At 38.2% G+C, this 22,300-nt stretch overlaps 1 protein-coding gene across 2 annotated transcripts in view; it reads left to right on the top strand.

Moving 5' to 3' along the window:
- The first annotated feature begins 490 nt into the window (after window positions 1-490).
- The window catches only part of LOC100985455 (outer dynein arm-docking complex subunit 2), a 46,837-nt gene continuing 25,027 nt past the window's right edge, over window positions 491-22,300 (top strand). Inside the window, exons 1-3 of one of the 2 annotated variants that reach the window (XM_063607653.1) lie at window positions 800-936; window positions 4,825-5,082; window positions 20,944-21,154. In XM_063607653.1, coding sequence (XP_063463723.1) covers window positions 5,076-5,082; window positions 20,944-21,154 — 218 coding nt within the window. In that variant the 5' untranslated portion in view covers window positions 800-936; window positions 4,825-5,075. Of the gene's footprint in view, window positions 777-799; window positions 937-4,824; window positions 5,083-20,943; window positions 21,155-22,300 lie in introns of those variants that run through there. The other variant, XR_008619895.1, reaches the window with a different exon arrangement.

Genomic DNA, 22,300 nt, shown 5'->3' on the forward strand with positions numbered 1-22,300 from the left:
ATGCTCTGGCACTGGCCCCTAAGCACCGTCTCCCTCCACCCCAAGATAGTGCATTCTTCCCCACCCACCCCCGCCTCAATATTCCTACTCCCTTCTCCCTCACTGGTTTTCCAGTTGGGACTCTTGCTGGTAGGGTGTCTAGAGGTGGGGTCAAAACCATCTTAATGGACAAAGGTAAAAGCCATTTGAAAAAAGAGATGGACGTGTTTTCATTTCACTCCGATCCTCTGCCCTGTTGAAGAGCGCTTTCTGCTTTCCAGGTGAGTATCAGAGTATTCTAACATATTCGTTTTTTGGAGAGAAACATGTAAGCCTCAAATATCCTAGGAGAAGCCCTATGCTATTTGGGGGTACTCAGTGAAGATTTCAGGTACATACAACGCACTTGTCTGGAAGCCTGTGGAGAAATGTAAAAAGGGTTTCTAAGGAATATTTTCTCTTTCCTTTCTGCTCTATTTTAAGTTTCTGCTAACTTGCCCCCGACCCCACAACTGCTCACGACCTTCGTGAAGGTCAACCTTTCCTACCGCGTGGAGTGAGTTGGGATGCATACTGGGGAGTTGTATAAGAGTGTCTGAGAAAGGGAAATGCAGAGTTGAATAAAAGTGTTTACTGGGAGGGGCCGAGTGGAAAGCAGCAGGTGGCCGGTGCGGGTGGAACCCAGCGCGGGCGCAGAGTGTCTCTGGCGTGGGCATTCGGTGCAGCGAGTCCGCGGGAATCTTGGATGCGCGGAGGTCCCCGGACCGCGGTGACGGACGGGGCTGCGATCGTGGCCAGTGAGACTGGGAACGGAGGGCTGGGGCGGCGCCCGGGGGAGGGCACAAACCCGGGAGGCCTCAGCCGACGGCGCAGCCTTACGCGGCTGTAGGGCGCCCGGGGTTGAGTGGTGTTCTAGCAACAGGCGGGCGCCGACTGCGGCGGGGCAGGGCGCTGCAGGTGAGTTCGGCCGGGGGTCCCCAGGCCAACCCCATGGGGGCTCTGCAGCCGGCCGCGTAGATCGGGAAACCGGGGCCGCTCTCCGGCCCCGCAGCTGCTGCTCTCGCCTGCTTCCCTTTCCCTCCCGGGGGCCGAGACCTGCCCCCTCCCCTTTTCTCTCCCAGGCCCATCTCGCTCCTTCCTCCCCGCGAGACCCTGCCTCGGCCCTCGGTTGGGGACCGTCTGCTCTTCAGTCCCTGCGCCCCTCTCTGCACTACCCTGGACCCATCACCTCCCGGATCGGTTCTCCACTTATCCCGCTCTTTCCCTGTCTCTCCTTCCGCGAGCCCGTCTTTCTCCTTCGCCCTTGCAGCTCTGCCTCCCGCTCCCAACGTGGTGTTCGCCGTCACTTCCCACCTCGTCCCCCTACCGAATCCATTCTTGGAAACTTAGGGTCTCAGCTCTGACGCCCCCTTCTTGTAACGAGTCTGGTGGGGGCCGTCATCCCACACTAGGCTTAGCTTTGATTTTACTTAGGGCCCTGTTCATGCCAGTTCTAAAAGTTCGATTTTCTGTAGGTCTTACTGAGTAACTTCTGCATTCTCAGAAAGCCGCGTATGCGCGGACTCCCGGTGGATGTTACCAATCACATTCATAGATCTCAGAGCTGATGGCTGCCTTTCCATAGCCCCCTAAAGAATTCGGTCGTGCTTCTGCATAAGTGTTAACGACATGATTCCCGAATGGGTTTTATTTCACTAATGATGCTGGAAGCTTAAAATTGACCATTAGAAACAAAAACAATCTATGGTATCTATTGGATAGAGAGAAAAATGAGTGTTAACTGATTCCCAGTTTATGTAAACACGTAATCAAAGCTTTTTCCTTTTTAATCTTTAAACTTATTTTCTTTACTTCAAAGGTATGTGCTATTTACATGGATTCATTTTAACTATGGTTCTTAAGCTAAAAGAGCTAATGGATTGGCAATGGGTAGGAACTGGCGAGCAACTGCTTTTGATTTTAAAATCTTAGTTTTGAGTTATACCGACCATTTTGGAACACCATTTATTTTCTAATAACATTGAACTTGCCTTCTGGATTGTCATAGGCCACCCTGAGGGTTTTTTTTTTTTTCTTTTTGAGATGGAGTCCACTCTGTCGCACAGGCTGGTGTGCAGTGGCGCGATCTCGGCTAACTGCAACCTCCACCTCCCTGGGTTCAAATGACTCTCCTGTCTCAGCCTCCTCAGTAGCTGGGATTACAGGCGCGCGCCACCAAGCTGGCTAATTTTTGTATTTTTAGTAGAGACGGGGTTTCACCATGTTGGTCAGGCTGGTCTTGAACTCCTGACCTCGTGATCCACCCGCCTTGGCCTCCCAAAGTGCTGGGATTACAGGCGTGAGCCACCGCGCCCGGCCTCACCCTGAGGTTTTCTTAAGCTGACCAACCTTCTTGAATAAAACTGTGCATTGCTCCGTTCACTGGACTTGGAAATACAATTTGAGTAGATTCAAATGCTACATTTCTGTCAAAATTTATCTTGACGGAAATAAGAACGATTTTGCATTTCTTAGTTCTGTGCTAAGGGTCCCTTCAAGAAGTTACTATATGGTATATTGACTAGTATAGCGTTACATAATCTATTTAATTTCACATTTTTTCTTTAAAAATGTGCAAGAAGCAATCTTTATAAGATTACCAAAACAAATGTTATGCTTAAGATTAAAGACGAGCTGTTCACTTGTCTTTCTGTGTAAGATAAAGCTATTTGCAGTTATTTTACACTATTTTACACTTATTTGTGCTTATTTTATGCAACGTTGGGAAACGCAAGAGTCTCACACATACACATCAGAACATGTTTATGTGTTTAAAGCATTTCTCATCAGTTAGCAATAGAAACAAAATGCTGGAATACTAAAACAAACGCCCAGAACAAATTCGTGCACTAACTTCTACGCTTTATTTCATGAACACTTTGGTATATATGTCTGGATCAGTTGTTCTCGACCCTATCTGATCCAGTACTCGGTTTTTATAACAAAATTTTGTAATGCTGCTTTACGATCCTGAAATCAAGATCATAGATTATAATCGTACATATTTAATACAGTTTTCAATATCAATAGCGTGCTAACTATAAAGAAAATAATTGTAATAAAATATCAGCATGTAAACGCTTGAGTTACCACTACGCTAGAGTATATAAGGAAGTAGTCAGATGTCCAGCCTTACACAGAATTACTGTAAACACAGCAGCCCCAAATGCAGACTAGTAACAGACGTGCCATTGCAACTTAAATTTCTCAAATAACCTTGCTATCAATGATGTCTTGGTAAAATTCCATGTAAAACAAAGTATGTACTACCTTCCTTTCATTTATGATAGCTACAATTCTGGAAAATTCAGGGTATAATAAAACTGTGACAAAATACTTTGCGATTTTTGCAAAGTGTAGAAAAATTCTAGGCTCAGGTAGTGCTTATCTGAAGCTTTTCACTTATCAGATACCTGGAGGTTACAGCAGAATTCTTCCTTCTGAGGTACTGTCCTGCACAGAAGGGTATTTTACATCCTTGGTCCTCATCACTAAAGGCTGATAATGCCCCCTTTCCTATCGTGTTGGTAACTAGACATCTCTATAATATTTCTATACTCTATCAGCAGAAAGTACTGCCCTGTTGTGATCCAATGATCTCCTGTGATTGAATTTAATAGATAGTTCTAAGATTTAATACAGTGCAGAATGTAAAATCTCCAAGTCTAATCTTTGTACTTTGAGCCTTTGTAAAAATATAATGATCAGAAAAAACCTAATTTTATTCTATTTTTAATTGTATAACCATTCATCTAATATTATGGAAGAAATATTTTATCAATAAGTGTTATTACAATGAGAAAAGAAACAAATATAGCTTATCTGCAAAAAAAGCCTTAAATGTTCATTATAAATTAAAGTCAGAAGTTGCTTTCTAACTTGGCTCTTATTTAATGTTACAGATACTGTTATTTTTTAAAAGATCTTCTTTTACAGACTAATTTCTATTTAGCCAATGTGAAGTTTGTTTCACTTGAATTTGTTTTAAATTTTACTGCTAGACTCTTCCGGTAACTAATTTAGATAAAAAGGCAGAAAGACTCTCACTTATTCCTACATCTCTCACATTAACTCTTAAGAAGGTTGTGAATTACAGTAAAATGTCATTCTGGGCAGGATATATGGGCAGAGAATATAGTATTTGGATTGTCCAGATAGTCTGGTAATAGGATCAATGTTTCCTACATCAATTTTCAGAAAAAAATTATATTTCACAATACTGTTCTTATTCTATTTCTTTTCTTTTTTTTTTTGTAATAACTCAGAAGGCACTTGGGGAAACCAGAGCTATCAGAATCATGTTCTTCAGTCATCATTGTGATGATGCAGGTATTATCACTATAAGAAAGTCAGGATAACAATATTCAGTTTAATAGTATAATTCTAAACAATGTGAGTCCTGGCTCAAAGGAGCATTTGTCCTTGAAACTGCTGGCTCCCAACAGAGCTGTGAACAAAAGCCCTTAATGCCAACCTCTTCCACTTCTTTTTTTCCACTCTTGGAGTTTTCTGTTTGGGTTTTATGCCTGTTTGAATCCTCTCTCTTAGGCCCCAGGAAAATCAGAAAGAAGTTATTAATTTCAGAGCAGACAAATACGAGAAAGTTCTTAAATACTAGTCAGTTTTACCTAGTGCTGGTTTACTACTTCATTGAACTGAAGAGCAATTAGATAATGTTAAAAGAATCTTCCAAGATTAATAAGCAGAATGTGGGATGGGGAGTACTGGTTTAAAGTCTTGAGAATGAAAAATGTTCCAAGGAAAAGGTGGATGCTATTGTCTCTTTCTCTTTCTGCTCTGATGTAGTGCGTGTGCTAAGCTCAGGTCTGAGCACTGGCGGATCCCATGGGTGTGGCTCTGAGGAAATTGACGCAATGGACTGCTGCCGGACATGGAACTGGAATCCTCGAAATCACCCTTCTAAATGAAGCGATATTGAAAGAAATTATTGTTTGTGGAGAATTTTATCTATAAACATCCCCAAGAGGCAAAATTTGTTTTTGTGGAACCACTTGAGTGGAACACAAGTTTGGCGCCCTCAGCATTTGAATCAGGTTATGTTAGGTAAGCCAGTTACTTGCTTCTAGGATTTGATATCTTCATTGTACATATTTTTATCGATTGGTTCTAGGTTTGGGGGCAAGTCACCTAACCTCTCTGAACCTCAGAAATCCTCTAAACCAGGGATTGCGAACCAGAAACACACCGGTGTGAAGTCTGAGGATATTCAGCTTGGCCAACACAGTATCTTTCTAAGTTTTAAATTTAAAGTTTTTAAACACAATTTTACTTTTTAATTTTTGTGGGTAAATTTCTTTTGACAGGGTATACATTATCCAGGTCTCTACACTGCCAACATCCATTGCTGCTTTATGCCTAGTCTTTCCACCCATATGTGTATATATATGTGTGTGTGTGTGTATATGTATATATATGTGTACTTTTTAGAGATAGGGTCTTGCTATGTCTCAAATTCCTGGCCTCAAGTGATCCTCCTGCCTCAGCCTTCTAAAATGCTAGGATTACAGGCATGAGCCACCACACCGGGTCATCCATATTCTTCTGAATTTTATTTCTATAAACGTGTGGGGTACTTCCGTGTTACCTGCCAGATGCCAGGAGCCATTGGTTTTGTGACCTCTGATGTAGGCGAAATCTCTTCTGGTATTTAAATTAATCAAGTTCTGGGATAGCAGGAGGTGTGGGGGGGTGATGAATGATGAATTTTGATTTTGCTCAATATAAGGGAGACACTTCTTAATAATTAGTGCTATGCTCAGATTAGAGCCTTTCAAATCTGAGATGAGAAAAAATTGCTCCATCTCAAACAGTGAACTATCAATCTGTCTCATTCAAACATGGCTAATATATATATACCACACACATATGCATAAGTTATATGAACATAATTATAGTCATATGAGTATTATTTCATTACACATAATTATACAATAAATAAGCTAACATTATGTGTGTGTACATATATATATATATATATATGTATTTTTTTTTCTTTTTGCCAGCCTCAGTTTATTTTGCACCTTAGGCATTCTATTTTCTACCACCTTGTTCTTCTTTGTTCTGGATATGAACTTTTAAAGTCCGATCATATCAAAAACAGTTCCCTAGCTAGCCAAGGCTTCCTGTAGATGCCTTTTCCCTTTTATCCCTTTGGGATTATTTGTGAGAATAAAGTCAGAATTTCAATTTTAGAACTGCAGCAAAACCATTCTTAAACTGCATTTCAAGAGCTCTTTAATTTTTATATTGGTCAGCCTTCTCTCTGAGTTGTTTGAAATCTTTATTATTATTATTATTTTTTTCTGGAGACAGAATCTTGCTCTTTTGCCCTGGCTGGAGTGCGGTAACGCTATCTCGGCTCACTGCAACTTCCACCTCCCAGGTTCAAGCGATTCTCCTGCCTCAGCCTCCCGAGCAGCTGAGACTACAGGCGCCCGCCACCACGCCTGGCTAATTTTTTGTATTTTAGTAGAGACGGGGTTTCACCGTGTTGCCAAGGCTGTTCTCAAACTCCAAGGCTCGGGCAGTCCACCCGCCTCAGCCTCCCAAAGTGCAAGGATTACAAGCGTGAGCCACTGAGCCCGGCTGAGATCCTATTTTTTTTAATGGTGCATTTTATTTATAACTATGCAAATGGTAACTTTCTCCAGAAGTGCTTGTCATTTCTGTATTGTTCAGCTTTTTCCCCTAACCTTTGAAATATGATCTCCTACGTAAAACCAATTAAACATATAATAACTATTCGGCTGATCGCAGTGGCTCGTGCCTGTAATTCCAGCACTTTTGAGAGGCCGAGGTGGGCAGATCACTAGAGATCAGGAGTTCAAGACCAGCCTGGCAAACATGGTGAAACCCCGTCTCTACTGAACATACAAAAATTAGCAGGACATCGTGGCGGGCACCTGTAATCCCAGCTCTTCGGGAGGCTGAGGCAGGAGAATCGCTTGAACTTGGGAGGCGGAGGTTGCAGTGAGCTGAGATTTCACCACTGCACTCCAGCCTGGGCGACAGAGTGAAACTCCATCTCTCTCTCTACCTCTCTCTCTCTCTCTCTCTATATATGTGTGTGTGTATATATATATATGTGTATATATAAAAATTACTGTTTTTACAAAAATGCATATAAAGCAGATGACAGAAAAGAATATCATGATTGTAATTGTTTTGCCTCTGTATGAATTTTGTGCTCCAACCACAAAAATGACCACATCTGGCCCCTAGTTAGGTGGTCTGCGACACACACCGCTCAAATCTATCGCTGTTTCTTCTCTATTCTTGTCCAGATTCTTTTTGCTTTATTTCCATTCTTGTATCTCAGCACTTATTTATTTGTTTGTTTATTTCTTTATTTATATGAGACAGGGTCTGGCTCTGTTGCCCAGGCTGGAGTGCAATGGCATGATCATAGCTCACTGCAGCCTCAAACTCCTGGGCTCAATGGATCCTCCCTCCTCAGCCCCCCAGGCAGCCAGGACTATATAAACATACTACCATGCCCCATCAATTTTTCCATTTTTTTTTGTAGAGACAGGATCTCACCATGTTGCTCTGACTGGTCTTGTAGTTTTGGCCTCAAGAGATCCTTCCACCTTGGCCTCCTGAATTGCTGGTATTTCAGACCTGAGCTGCTGTGCCCAGCTCTGCATGCAGTGTTTATGCACAATGTTCCCTCCTGAGAAGGACGTTTTGAAACAATTACCCCTTGATCTTTATACTTCTGTCACGTTTACTATGCAACTTTTCCTTGGGCTGATTTCTCAATCCATTCTTTTTGTGTCTGCCATTATTGATATCTTCGATGTTGGAAGGGTAGAGAGAGGTATTACTGTTGTATTTGAAGGAAACTGTGCTTGCCTGGCTCTGATGAAAACCAAGATTGCCTTGAACAAGGCAAAGGGTACAGCTGAGATTTTGGTCATAATGGAAAATACCAGATGCTTTAACATCCAGGTCTTGACTGTGCCCCTTGCTCTACTCCCCAAACCAAAGAAAGTTCAGTAACCCGTAGCCACTCAGTGTTTGCTATGACAACAAGTGATGTCAACCAGAGATATTCTCAATTGCCCAAAGAATTTATTATCAAAACAGTCCCCGTGACCTCATTCATTGCCCTTTGGACCAAGCACACTCTTCTGGCTTCTCTGCTGTTAGTACACTATTATACATTTATTGAAAGTGGGGAAGCTACTTTCCTTCCAGACAGGATGTCAGGTCTGGGCATCCATGTGTAAGGCCAAGATTATCCTGGAGGATTTGAGCTTGGAGTCTCTGGATGTGTTTCTACCAAATAGGAATGTCCTTGGATACTTTAAAGTAAAGGCGGATGCCTCTCCTTGTGGGTAGACCTCTCAGGCCTCTTGTTCCAAAACAAGTTAAGTTTCAGCGTAGATAAAATTCTGCCGAAGTAGATAAACTACCCCTTTTTTGTTGGTCTCTGTGGACATTGATGGCAATATGTTTATATTTGTGGCTTTAGTTCTCATTTGATGTTGCACATTCGAAATGCACTGTGGGCAACAGTCAATAAAAGTTTGATCATCCTTTTTCTGATTAGGCTAACGAGCATCTGATACTGAAACTGATATTTTACTCGCACACTGGAAAGGTTTTATGTTTCATCAACTGCCTTCTGTCCTTTTGTGCAGATCGTTAATTGAATAGATGGGCATAGCCCTGTTCATGTTACGTGATTTGTCTTTTTCTTAGAATGATTCCCAGTGTTTTCATCATGTTATAACATTTGTCATCATCTTTCCACGTTTAATTTTGGGGTGGGGGCTGGGGGTCAAATAGTTCTACTTTCATTTCATGGAAATCATAGGTCTCTTTGTATTATCATTTGCAATTGCTTTTGTTCTTATCAGACAGGATGAAATTAATAGTCTTCCTAAAACACCTCAGAATGAAGCTTAAATTTGCTGTAAACTAAGAACAAATGACACCACTCAATGACAATACCATCTGTGGTACATAGAACCAAGGCACTTTGATTCTTTCTAATGTAGCTTGGGAAATTTATAAATTGGATAAACATTCAGCATCATGTTGTGAAAATGTTATTACCTGATTTTTTTTCCTTCTCTGGTAGAACTACAGTATGTTTTTTGAATCAAATGTGCTATAATATTGCCATATTTTAGTTTTAAATCTCACTCCACTGAATCTTAGTGATATATATGTGTTGAGATAAAAATATATTCTGGTAGGAGTTGGGACAGGAAATCAGGTCGCCTGAGCGATGGCTGTCTTCCCTGCAAGAATGCGCAATTCACACACAATTCATACCTCTCTGGACCTTAGTTTTGTGATCAATATCATGAAAGGCTGAATTTATATGATCTCTAAGGTTACACTCAAACTGTAAAATAATATTGTTTTATGAGACAATAATTATTGCATTTTGGTAAAATTTCTAAGTCACAGTAGTAGGGTCAGTGGCCATAAGTTTTGTTACTGAGCTGTTTATTTTTTGTCCCTGAAAACTGCTAAATAGTTTCTTAGCTATAGCCTTATTTTCTATATTACTATTTAGATATGCATTTATTAAGTAATAAGACACTAAATGAGGCCAGGTGCAGTGGCCCACGCTGGTAATCTCAGCACTTTGGGAGGTGGACATGAGAGGATCACTCAAACCCAGGAGTTCGAGGCTAGCCTGGGCAACATAGCATAGACCCTGCCTCTAAAAAATAAATAATAAATAAATAAACAGACCAATAAATGAACAGCCAGGTGTGGTGGCGTGCGGCTGTAGTCCCATCTGCTTGGGAGGCGGAGAGAGAAGGATCCCTTGAGCCCAGGAGTTTGAGGCTGCAGAGAGCTATGATTGTGCCACTGCACTCCAGCCTGGGTGACAGAGCAAGATCCCGTCTCTTAAAAAAAAGACACTAAACTCGATACTGGGGATTAGAGAAAAAAGACATTTTTCTGCTTTTTTGTTTTAGAGTATAAACAGAATTTTTAGCTCCCTTCCACGATTCTGGTTTAAAAGTGTCTCCATCAGGTCACTGGAGTGTTTGATAGCTCATTCTTCCTGATCTTCCCAAGGTGAGTGCAGCATTTTTCTTTCCAAGAGCTCATTCTTCAGGTGTTAGAAACTGTGAGCCTGAAAACTGAAACTTCCTCTTCAAAATCTTGTCCATAGCTGGCGTTTTTTATTTTTTAAATCTATTTTTACTTTATTTTTTGAGATGGGGTCTCACTCTGTCACTCAGGTTGGAGTGCAGTGGTGTGATGTTGGCTCACTGCATCCTCCCGCCTCCCAGGCTCAAGTGATCCTCCCACCTCAGCCTCCCAAGTAGCTGGGACCACAAGCACGTGCCACCATGCCTGATTAAGGTAGCTGGCATTTTATTTCTGACTTCTCTGTTAAGTTACAGGCTTCAACTGGTGGGAGCAATGAAAAATGTCACCTGTGCTCTTTGGTTTCTCACCAGGAGTTTCACTCTCTCTAATTAAGTAGCTTGGTATCTTTGGTATTTGGTCAGCCTGTTACTTAGTCCTCTCACCATCCACTTCGTGTGGTGGCCAGCCCTTGATGTGAGTAACCTTTAGGTAACAGGCCTTTAAGAAATCTCTTCAGTTCTAAGGACATTATTCTAGAAGCTTAATTTTAGAGAAAATATACATTTTGTACACAATGCATGTCATTGGCAAGTCTAGAAATATTTTATTCATTAATTTATTTCACAGATATTTACTAAATGTCTTCTATGTGCAGTTCCTATCTGAAGTGCTGGAGATAGGGGCAGTCCCTATCTGCACCCAGCAGAATCGGACTCATAAAGTCCCTCTGTGAGCCCTCTTTTGCTGCTGTAACACATTGCCACAAACCTAATGGCTTAACACACACAAATGTATTATCTTACAGTTCTAGAGGTCGGAAGTCTAAAATGAATCTGCAGGGCTAAAATCAAAGTATCAGCAGGGTTGCATTCCTTCCGGAGGACCAAGGAGAATTTATTCTTTGCTTTTCCAGCTTCTAGAGGCCCCTATGTTCCTTGGCTCATGACTCTTGGCTCATGGCTCCTTGGCTTATGGCCCCACATCACTCTGACCACTGCTTCCATCAGCATATCCCCGTCGCTGCCTGTGTCCCTCCTGTCTTCCTCTTAGAAGAACCCTGGTGATTATGTTTGGCTTCCTCCAAATACCCAGAATAGTCTCCCCATCTCAGGATCCTTGACTTAATTTCTATGCAAAGTCCCTTTTGCATAGAACATACAACATTCACAATGTTGTACAAATATCACTATTGTCTATCTCCAAGTCTTTTTCATCTCCCCAACTTAAATTCTGCACCCATTAAGCAATAATCCCCCATTCCTTCTCCACCGACTTCCTGGTTAACTCTAATCTGCTATTTCTATCAGTTTGCTTATTTTAGATATTTCATGTCACTGGAATGATATAATATTTCCCCTTTTGTATCTGGCTTCTTTCACTTAGCCTAGTGTTTTCAAGGCTCATCCATGCTATAGCATGTATCAGAATTTCATTCTTTTATGGTACAATATTATTTTGTGTATGTATAGACCACATTTGGTTTATGCATTCATCCCTAGATGGACACTTGGGTTGTTGCCACCTTTTGGGTATTGTGAATAATGCTGCTATGAATATTGGTGTACAGGTATCTGTTGAGTTCCTATTTTCAATTCTTTTGGGTCTTTTCCTAAAAGTGGAATTTCTGGGTCATATGGTAATTCTGTATTTAACTTTTGGAGTAAGTGCCAACCTGTTTTCCATGGGGCCACACCATTTTCATTCTCAACAGCATTATCCAAAGATTCCACTTTCTTCACATCCTTGTTAACACTTCTTATCTTCTAGGTTGTTGTTTAATTACAAACATCTTGGTCAGTGTGAAGTGGTATCCCATTGCGGCTTTGATTTGCATTTCCATAATGATTAGTGATGTACACCATATTTTTATGTATTTGTTGGTTATTTGTATATCTTCTTTGAAGAAATGTCTGCTTGAGTCCTTAGCCTATATTTTAAATTGATTCTTTTTGTTGTTGAGTTGTAGTTTTTGTGTATACTCAATATTAACCCCTTATCAGATAGAAGATTTGCAAATTTTTTCTCTTATTCTGTGGGTTGCCTTTTAACTTTTTTGATAGTATCCTTTGATGCACAAACATTTTTAATTTTGATGAAGTCTAATTTACCTATTTTTTCTAATGTTGCCTGTGTTTTTGATATATCATTGTCAAATCCAAGGTCATGAAAATTTGCCCCTATGTTTTTCCTCTAAGGATTGTATAGTTTTTAGCTCTTAAATTTAGGCCCTTGATCTCTTTTGAGTTGATTTTTGTCTATTTGGAGCCTAATGAAATTTAGGTTCCAATTTCATTCTTTTGCATGTGGATTTTCAGTTTTCCCAGCACAATTTGTTGAAGAGATTGTTCTTTCTCCTTTGGATGGTCTTGGCATTCTTGTTGAAAATCAACTGATAATAGATGGAAGAGTTTACTTGGGGACTTTTAATTCTCTTCCATTGGTCTATATGTCTTTCTTTATATCAGTATCACACTGTTTTGATTACTATAGTTATAATAGTTTTGACATCAGGAAGTGTGAGTCCTCCAACTTTGTTCTTGTTTTTTAATACTGTTTTGGCTATTTGGTATTCCTTGACATTCTATATGAATTTTAGGGTTGGTTTTACATTTCTGCAAAAAATGCCATTGGGATTTTGATAGAAATTTCATTGAATTTATGAATTGCTTTACATAGTATTGCCATCTTAACCATATTAAGTCCTCCAGTTTATGAACAGGAGATAGCTTTCCATTTATTTGTATATTTAATGGCTTTCAGCAATGTTTAGTGTTTTCAGTGTACAAGTTTTTCTCCTTCTTTACGTTTACTTGTTAACATTTTATTATTTTTGATGCTACTGTAAATGAAATTGTTTTCTAAATTTTATTTTTGATTATTCACTGCTAGTGTACAGAAATACGACTTGAATGTTGAAATCAGATCTAATTTTTGAGAGTTAAAGTCAAGACTGAATTTCGCAACTTCATTGACTTCATTTAACTTTCTGTGTGTGTATATGGGTGTGTGTGTGTATTCTTAGGTTGTTCTGCATACGAGATAATGCCATCTGCATACAGAGATAGTTTTACTTCTTCCTTTCCAATTTAGATGCTTTTACAACTTCTTTTTCTTGACCAATTACTGTGACTTGGGCTTCCTGGACTATGTTGAATAAGAGTGTGGAAAGCAGGCATCCTTGTCTGATTCCTGATCTTTTTTTTTTTTTTTTTTTTTTTTGAGATGGAGTCTCACTCTGTCACCCAGGCTGGCTGGAGTGCAGTGATGTGATCTTGGCTCACTGCAACCTTCACCTCCCCTCCCAGGTTCAAGTGATTCTCATGCCTCAGGCTCCCGAGTAGCTGGGATCACAGGCACCTGCTACCATGCTCTGTGAATTTTTAGATTTTTAGTAGAGATGGGGGTTTCACCATTTTGGCCAGGCTGGTCTCGAACTCCTGGCCTCAAGTAATCTGCCTGCCTCAGCCTCCCAAAGTGCTGGGATTACAGCTGTGAGCCACCATGCCTAGCCTGACTCCTGATCTTAATTGAAAATCTTTTAGGCTTTCACCATTGAGCCCGATGTTAGCTGTGGGATTTTCCTATATGGCCTTTAGCATGTTGAGGAAGTTGTCTTCTATTCAGTTTTCCTTTTCTTTTCTTTTTTTGAGACAGTCTTGCTCTGTCACCCAGGCTGGAGTGCAGTGGTGTGGTCTTGGCTCACTGCAACCTCCGCCTCCCGAGTTCATGCGATTCTTCTGCCTCAGTCTCCCTAGTAGCTGAGATTCCAGGTGCACACCACCACACTAGGCTAATTTTTGTGTTTTTAGTAGAGATGGGGTTTTGCCATGTTGGCCAAGCTGGTCTGGAACTCCTGACCTCAGGTGATCCACCTGTCTTGGCCTCCCAAAGTTCTGAGGTTACATGTGTGAGCTACCATGCCCGGCCCCAGTTTTCCTTTTCTTGGTGCACCCATCATTTGTTAGACCCTCCTGAGTAAAAGATGCACATGGGAGGGAAAAAATTGAGGATTCGCATGTTAGAGAATACCTTTATTATTTTCTCTCAGTTGTTTCTAGAGTAATGGTATGAAATTAATTTTTAGTTAGCATTTCAAAGGCTTATGTTTCCATGTGAACTGTTTGTTTTGGCTTTTTCCCCTCTTTGGAAGCTTTTAGGATCTTCCTTGGTGTTCTGTAATTTTTGTGGTATGGTTTATGCAGATTTTTGTTTGTTTTTGAGATTCATCTATGCTTTTGCATCTATCATTAATTTATTGCTTTTATGGATGTGTATTATTCCATTGTATGGGTATGCCACAATTTGTTTATCCACTCTCCTGTTAACGGGTGTGTGGTTATTTCAGGTTTTGGGCTATTACAAATAAAACTACCAAGAACATTTTTGTGCAAGGATTTGTATGATCATATAGTTTCATTATGCCTAGATAAAAACCTAAGAGTGAAATGGTAAGGTCATATGGTAGTTGTATGTTTAACTTTTTAAGCAACTGGTAAACTGCTCTCCATAGTGGTTGCAATATTTTACATTGATGTTGGCAATGTATGAGAGTCCCAGTTCTTCCACATACTCCTCATTAACTGATATGGTCAGTCCTTTAACTACAGACATTCTAATAGGTGTGTACTGGTATCTCATTTGGTTTTAATTTGCAGTTGTTGAATGCATCTTTTCATGTGTTTATTGTCCATTCACATATCTTATGTGGTAAAGTGTCTATTCAGACTCTTTATCCATTTTTTTATTGGGCTATTCAGTTTTTTATTGAGTTGCGACAGATCTTTATATATGTTCTTGGCTTATATATTCTGTCAGATATATGATTTATAAATATTTTGTCCCAATCTGGGTCTCATATTTTTATTCTCCAAACAGTGTCTTTCAAAAAACAAGTGTCTTCAATTTTGATAAAGTACAACTTATTTTTTCCTTATAGTGTTTTATCTTATAATGCTTTTCCAAACCCAGTATAATGAAGAATTTCTCCAATGTTTTCTTCTAGAGGTTTTTCAGTTTTACCTTTCCAATCTATGTCTGTGATCCACTTTAATTTGGTTTGTGTATATGAGGTATGGATCAAAGTTCATTTTTTTCTTTTGCTTACCTAGTTGTTCCAGCATCATTTATCAAAAATAAACCTATTGTTTCTCCACTGAATTACCTTTATAACTTTGTCAAAAATTAGTTGTCTATTTGTCTGTGAATGTATTTCTGAACACTTCCTACTGTAACTTTGATTTCTTTATTTTTACACCAATACCACACTGTTTTGATTACTCTAGCTTTATGATAAGTCTTGAAGTTGGGTAGTTTAAATCCTCCAATGGTGTTCTTTTTAAAAAGTTTTTTGGCTATTCTAGGTCTTTTGCAAGTCTATAAGAATATTAGAGCCAGCATGTCAATTTCTTAAAAAAATACCTGATGGAATTATGACTGATGATATTGCCTTGAATTTATAGACTAATTTAGGAAAAATGGACATCTTAACAATATTGAATTTTTTAATCCATGAACTTAGTATGTCTCTCAATTTATTTAGGTCTTATTTAATTTCTCTCACTAATGTTTTGTAGCTTTCAATATACAGGTCTTATACATCTCTTTTGAAACTTATCTGTATTTCATATTTTGGGGCTATTGTTAATGAGTTTTAAATTTTCCATTTCTAATCATTTGTTGCTATTGTATAAAAATACACTTGATTTTTGCATACTGATTTTATATCCTGAAATTTTGCTAAACTCACTTATTAGTTCTGGTATCTTCTTTGTACATTCCAGAGGGTTGTCTATGTAGATGATCTTATTGTCAGTGAATAAAGATCATTTTCTTACTTCTTCCTTTCTAATCTCAACTCTTCCTTCCCAATCTCAACTTATTTTTATTTCTTTTTTTTTTCCTTAATGCACTAGCTGGAACCACCAGTAAAAAATTGAATAGAAATGATCTCTTGTTCCTGATATTAAAGGGAAATGTTTCAGTTAAGTTTGATGCTAACCATTTACAAGGTTAAGGTTTCTATTCTGAGTCACTGAGAACTTTTATTAGGAATGAATGTTGGATTTTATCAAATGTTTCTTTGTGTACTATGGAGAGAATCTTGTTTTTTTCCTTTTAGTTTGTTAATGTGATTAATTACATTGATTAATTTTTCAAGTGACAAACCAACCTTACATTTCTGAGACAAACCCCACTTGTATCTTTTATATACATTATCAGATTTAATTTGCCAAGATTTTGTTAAGAAGTTTTGCACTTATATTCATAAGGTTATTAGTGTGTAGTTTTCTTTAGTATCTTTATCTGGTTTTGGTATTGAAGTAATACTGACATTATAGAATGATTTGGAAAGTTTAATCTCCTCTTCAATTTTTTGGAAGAGTTTGTATAGAATTAATATTGTTTGTTTATTAAATGTTTGGTAGGTTTATTAAATGTTTGGTAGTAATGTTTGGTGAAAGCCATCTGGGACTGGAATATTCTTTATGGGAAAAATTTTAAGTACAAATTCAATTTCTTTGATAGTTATGGCACTATACAGGTTATGTATTTCTTCCTGAGGGAGCTTTGGTATATTAGATTGTCCTTAAAGGAATTTGTTCATTTTGTGTAAGTTATCAGATTTATTGGCATAAACTCATTCATAGTATTCTCTTACTGACCTTTTAATATCTGTAGAATTCGTAGTCATTGTTACCTCTCTCATTCCTAATATTGGCCATTTGTGGTTTTTTTTATTTTGATCCACCTATAGCTATAGGACTATAGATTTACTAAATTTTCTCAAGGAACTAACTTTAATTTTTATCTTTTCCACTTTACTTTGATATTTATGTATCTTAATTTTGGGTTTTATTGATTTATTTCTCTAGTTTTTTAAAAATGTCAGGATACATTTAATTTAATGTAGTCATATTTGCATTTGAAGAAATTTTGATGAATTCAGTTGTGAATAATGTTTTACTTGGAGCATATAAAACAAGGCGTCCTCAGCCTAAAAGCTCCTTTAGCTGATAAACAACTTCAGCAACATTTCTGGATACAAAATCAATGTACAAAAATCACCAGAATTCCTGTACATCAACAACAGCCAAGCCAAGAGCCAAATCAGGAATGCAATCCCATTCACAATTATCACAAAAAGAATAAAATACCTAGGAATACAGCTAACCAGAAAGGTGAAAGATTTCTACAATGAGAATTATAAAACACTACAAAGAAATCAGAGATGACACCCAAATGGAAAAACATCCTATGCTCATGGATTCAGAGAATAAATATCATTCAAATGGCCATACTGCCTGAAGCAATTTATAGATTCAATGCTATTCCTGTCAGATTACCAACAACATTCTCACAGAACTAGAAAAAACTATTTTAAAATTCACATGGAACCAGAAAAGAACCTGAATAGCCAAGGCAATCCTAAGCAAAAAAAAAAAAAAAAAAAAGAAACAAAAACGAAACAAAAACCACAAAGCTTGGAGGTATCACGCTACCCAACTTCAGACTATACCACAGGGCTACAGTAACCAAAACAACACGGTACTGGCATAAAAAGCAGACACATAGACCAATGGAGCAGAATAGAGAGCCCAGGAACAAGGTTACATACCTACAACCATCTGATCTACAACAAAGCTGACAAAAACAAACAATGGGGAAAGGACTCCCTGTTTAATAAATGGTGCTGGGATAACTGATGAGCCATATGCAGAAGATTGAAACTGGACCCTTCTTATGCTATATACAAAAATCAACTCAAGAGGAATAAAAGGCTTAAATGTAAAACTAAAAACTATAAAAACCCTGGAAGATGACCTAGGCAATACCATTTTTGACATAGAAACTGGCAAAGATTTCATGACAAAAGATGCCAAAAGCAATCGCAACAAAAGCAAAAATTGACAAGTGGGATCTAATTAAACATAAGAGCTTCTGCACAGCAAACTATCAACAGAATAAGCAGACAAACCACAGAATGGGAGAAAATATTTGCAAACTATGCATCTGACAAAGGTTTAATATCCAGTGTACATAAGGAATGGATTTACAAGAAGAAAACAACCCCATTAAAAAGTGGTCAAAGGACATGAACAGATATTTTTCAAAAGAAGACATACATGTGGCCAATAAACAAGTGGGAAAAGCTCAATGTCACTGATTATTAGAGCAATGAAAATCAAAACCACAATGAAATATCATCTCACACTAGTCAGAATGGCTATTATGAAAAAGTCAAAAAGCAGCAAATGCTGGTGAAGTTGCAGAAAAAAGAGAATGCTTATACACTGTTGTGGGAGTGTAAATTAGTTCAATCATTGTGGAAAGCAGTGTGGCAATTCCTCAAGGAGCTAAAAATAGAAAAACCATTTAACTCAGCAATTTCATTACTGGGCATATACCCAAAGAAATATAAATCATCACATAAAGACACATGCACACATAAGTTCATTGCAGCACTATTCACAGTAGCAAAGACATTAAATCAACCTAAATCCCCATCAGTGGTAGACTGGATAAAGAAAATGTGGTACATATATGTCATGGAATACTATACAGCCATAAAAAAGAATGTGATCATGTTCTCTTTAGGAAGAAAACCAATTACCACATGTTCTCAATTACAAATGGGAACTAAATGATGAGAACACATGGACACAAAGGGGAACAATAGACCCTTGGGCCTCCTTAAGGATGGAGGGTGGGAGGAGGGAGAAGATCAGAAAAAATAACTATTGGGTACTAGGCTTAGTACCTGAATGATGAAATCATCCGTACAACAAACCCCTGTGACATGAGTTTATCTGTATAATAAACCTGCATATGTACCCCTGAACTCAAAATAAATTATTTTATTTTTGGTAGAGATGAGATTTCACTATGTTGGCCAGGCTGGTCTCGAACCTCTGGCTTCAAGTGATCTGCCTGTCTCAGTCTCTTTATTTAGTTATTTTGGACATAAGATTTCATGCTGCACATTTCTTTATGAGCATTGTATAAACTGTGTTCCACAGATTTTGATATATGATGTTTTTATTCAGTATATATGAGGAGTTTCTGTAGATCTTTCTTTTACTAATTCCTAGTTCAATTCCAATGTATGAAGATATTTTATATGACTTTAGTTACTTTAAACTTGTTAATGTTCATTTTATGGCCCAGAATATGGGCTATTTTGGTGATTTTTTCCTTGCACATTTGAAGAGACTGTGTATTCTGGTGTTACTGAGTTGTGTGTCTTTTAAATGTCAATTAAGTCAAGTTGTCTGATTGTGTTGCTCAGGTCTTCTATATCATTATTGATCTTTTGTTTGCTCATTTTATTGATTGCTGAGAGAGTTTTGAAGTCTACCAATTACGGATTTATCTACTTTTCCTTTTAGCTCTGTGTTTCGTTCATATATTATGAAATTCTGTTGTTTGGTGAATATACATTTACAATTGTGTGCTAATTGATCCTTTATTAGTTTGTGTGCTCCTCTTTGTCCCTGTTAATATTATTTGCTTTGGAGTCGATATTGTCTGATTTTAATATGGCCATTCCTGCTTTCTTTTGATTATTATTTGCATGAACTATTCTTTGGCCATTTACTTCTGATGTATTTGTATCTTTATATATAAAATAGTTTCTTTTGGCCACAAATAGGTCTCCTTTTTCATCCAATTTGATGATTTCTCATTTAATTGATGTGTGTAAACCATTTTCATTTGATGTAACTACTAATACAGTTAAATTTCAATTTACTATCTTGCTACTTGTTTTCTATTTGTTTCATCTGTTCTTTGTGGTTTTTTTCCTTTCTCTGCCCGTTTTGAATTGAGCTTTTTAAAATGATTCCATTTTATTTATGCTATTAATTTACTGCTTATATTTCTTATTAAAAGTTTCTTAGCTGCCCTCTGGCTTATAATATATATCTCAAACTTATCATGTCTCCTTTAAGTAAAATTCTAAAATTCACAAATAGTTTAAGAAACTTACAACAATATTCCTTGAATACCCCTCCCTATACTTTGTGTTATTGTTTTCACACATTTTATTTCTACATGTCATAAACCCCTCAAAACGTTGTTACTATTTTTGCTTTAGACAGTCAATTATATTTTAGAATGATTAAAAAATACACAAAGTCTTATATATTTATTTTTACCATTTCTGCAGCTTTTAATTTTTTTTTGCATAGATTCATGTTTCTGGCTGGCATGGTATTACTCCCGACAGAATAATTTTATTTAACATTTCTAGCACAGGTCTTCTGGCAGTGAATTCTCTGTTTTTGTTCATCTGTGAAGGTTTTTATTTTGCTTTCATTTTTGAAAGATTTTTGTTTTACTCTTAGTATAGAATTTTGGGTTGACATGGTTTTTTTTTTTTTCATTTTTAACGCTTTAAAGATGTTACTCTCTTTTCTTCTGGTTTGCGGTGTTTCTGATGAGAGTTCTCTTAAAATTCTTATGTTCATTCCTCTGTAATATGTCATACCTGTCTACCTTCAAGATGTTCCTTTATCTTTGGTTCAAGCCATTTAAATATGATGTGTTTTAGTCAATAGAGGGTTTTGGTTGAATTTTTTGGTGGTGGTGAGGAATGAGCAGGTGCAGCCCTGCTGTTGTATCTGTTGTGCTGCAGCAGAGGTGTGAGTTTAGGAACATCACGTTACTGTCCACCCAACTCCAACAGAAGCCTTAGTCTTGACATTTCCCTTATTTAACTGTTACTAAGGACCACAAGTTAGATGCATCTGAGACTTCCTTTCCTGAATTTACCACTGGCATTAATCTACAGAGAACACTAGATAATTCAGATATCATTGAAAATTATCCTCATTTTTTCAGTAAAGGGGATTAGCTTCAATGAAGACCAGCAAAAGGAAAAGGATCAGCTTGGCAAAGCCCCCAAGAAGGAAGAAGCAGCTGCCCTCCACAAAGACATTTCTGGTTCAGGCAAGAGGTCACTGGAGAAGAACCAAATTAATTTTTGGAGGAATCAAATGACCAAGAGATGGGAACCAAGCTTAAACTGGAAGACCACTGTTAATTACAAAGAGTATGTAGACATTTGCATTTGCTTTCAGATGCATCTTTAGTAACAGTATTCACCTAATGTTTCACATAACTTTATTTATTTATTTTTGAGATGGAGTCTTGCTCTGTTGGCCAGGCTGGAGTGCACTGGTGCAATCTTAGCTCACTGCAACCTCTGCCTCCCAGGTTCAAGTGATTCTCCTGCCTCAGCCTCCTGAGTAGCTGGGATTACAGGCATGTGCCACTATGCCTGGCTTTTTTTTTTTTTTTTTTTTTGTAATTTTAGTAGAGACAGGGTTACAACATGTTGGCCAGACTGCTCTCAAACTCCTGCCCTCAAGTGGTCTGCCCACCTTGGCCTCCCAAAGTGCTGGGATTACAGGTGTGAGACACTGCGTCTGGCCAGAACTTTATTTTATAATAGAAAAATACCGGGTAGATAGTTACATGTCCCTCCAAGGTACAGGTTTATTCCTTTCTGCTCCTCTTTTTATTCCAAGCAGGAAGATTTGATAGAGTTTGTGTGTGGAGCACCATGAAGGGAAGGGAAGAACACAATTCACTTTTATATAGTTGGTGAGTCGGGACAAATAATATGCAGAAAAGATGATAAAACACATGGAGAAGTCACAGGAGAAATGTAAAAATCATGGTAGGGACCTGATTAAGCACTGGGAGAATGTGGAATGATGAAAATGATATGGAGTTAGTCAGGGAAACTGTCATAGAGAGAATGTCTAACAGAACTTTAATACTATGAAAAGGCTAGAGTCTCAAAAATATGAATGGGCCTATATACACTGGCTTAATGAATGTATGAAATATACAAAACAAGTGCCATTTAGGACCCTCTATAAACAGGCATCAAAGCAAAAATTGAGGGCCAATGCTACTTAAATGCTGGGGCAGTCTGAAATACCTTGAGCATTATTTATTTATTTATTTATTGAGACAAAGTCTTGCTGTCACCCAGGCTGGAGTGCAGCGGCATGAATTGGCTCACTGCAACCTCTGACTCCCAGGTGCAAGCAATTCTCTTGCTTCAGCCTCCCGAATAGCTGGGATTACAGGTGTGTGACACCACGGCTGGCTAATTTTTGTATTTTTAGTAGAGATGGCGTTTTGCCATGTTGGCCAGGCAAGTTTCGAACTCCTGAGCTCAAGTAAT

Source organism: Pan paniscus, chromosome 8 (assembly GCF_029289425.2).
Source record: "Pan paniscus chromosome 8, NHGRI_mPanPan1-v2.0_pri, whole genome shotgun sequence".
Lineage (NCBI taxonomy): Eukaryota > Metazoa > Chordata > Mammalia > Primates > Hominidae > Pan > Pan paniscus.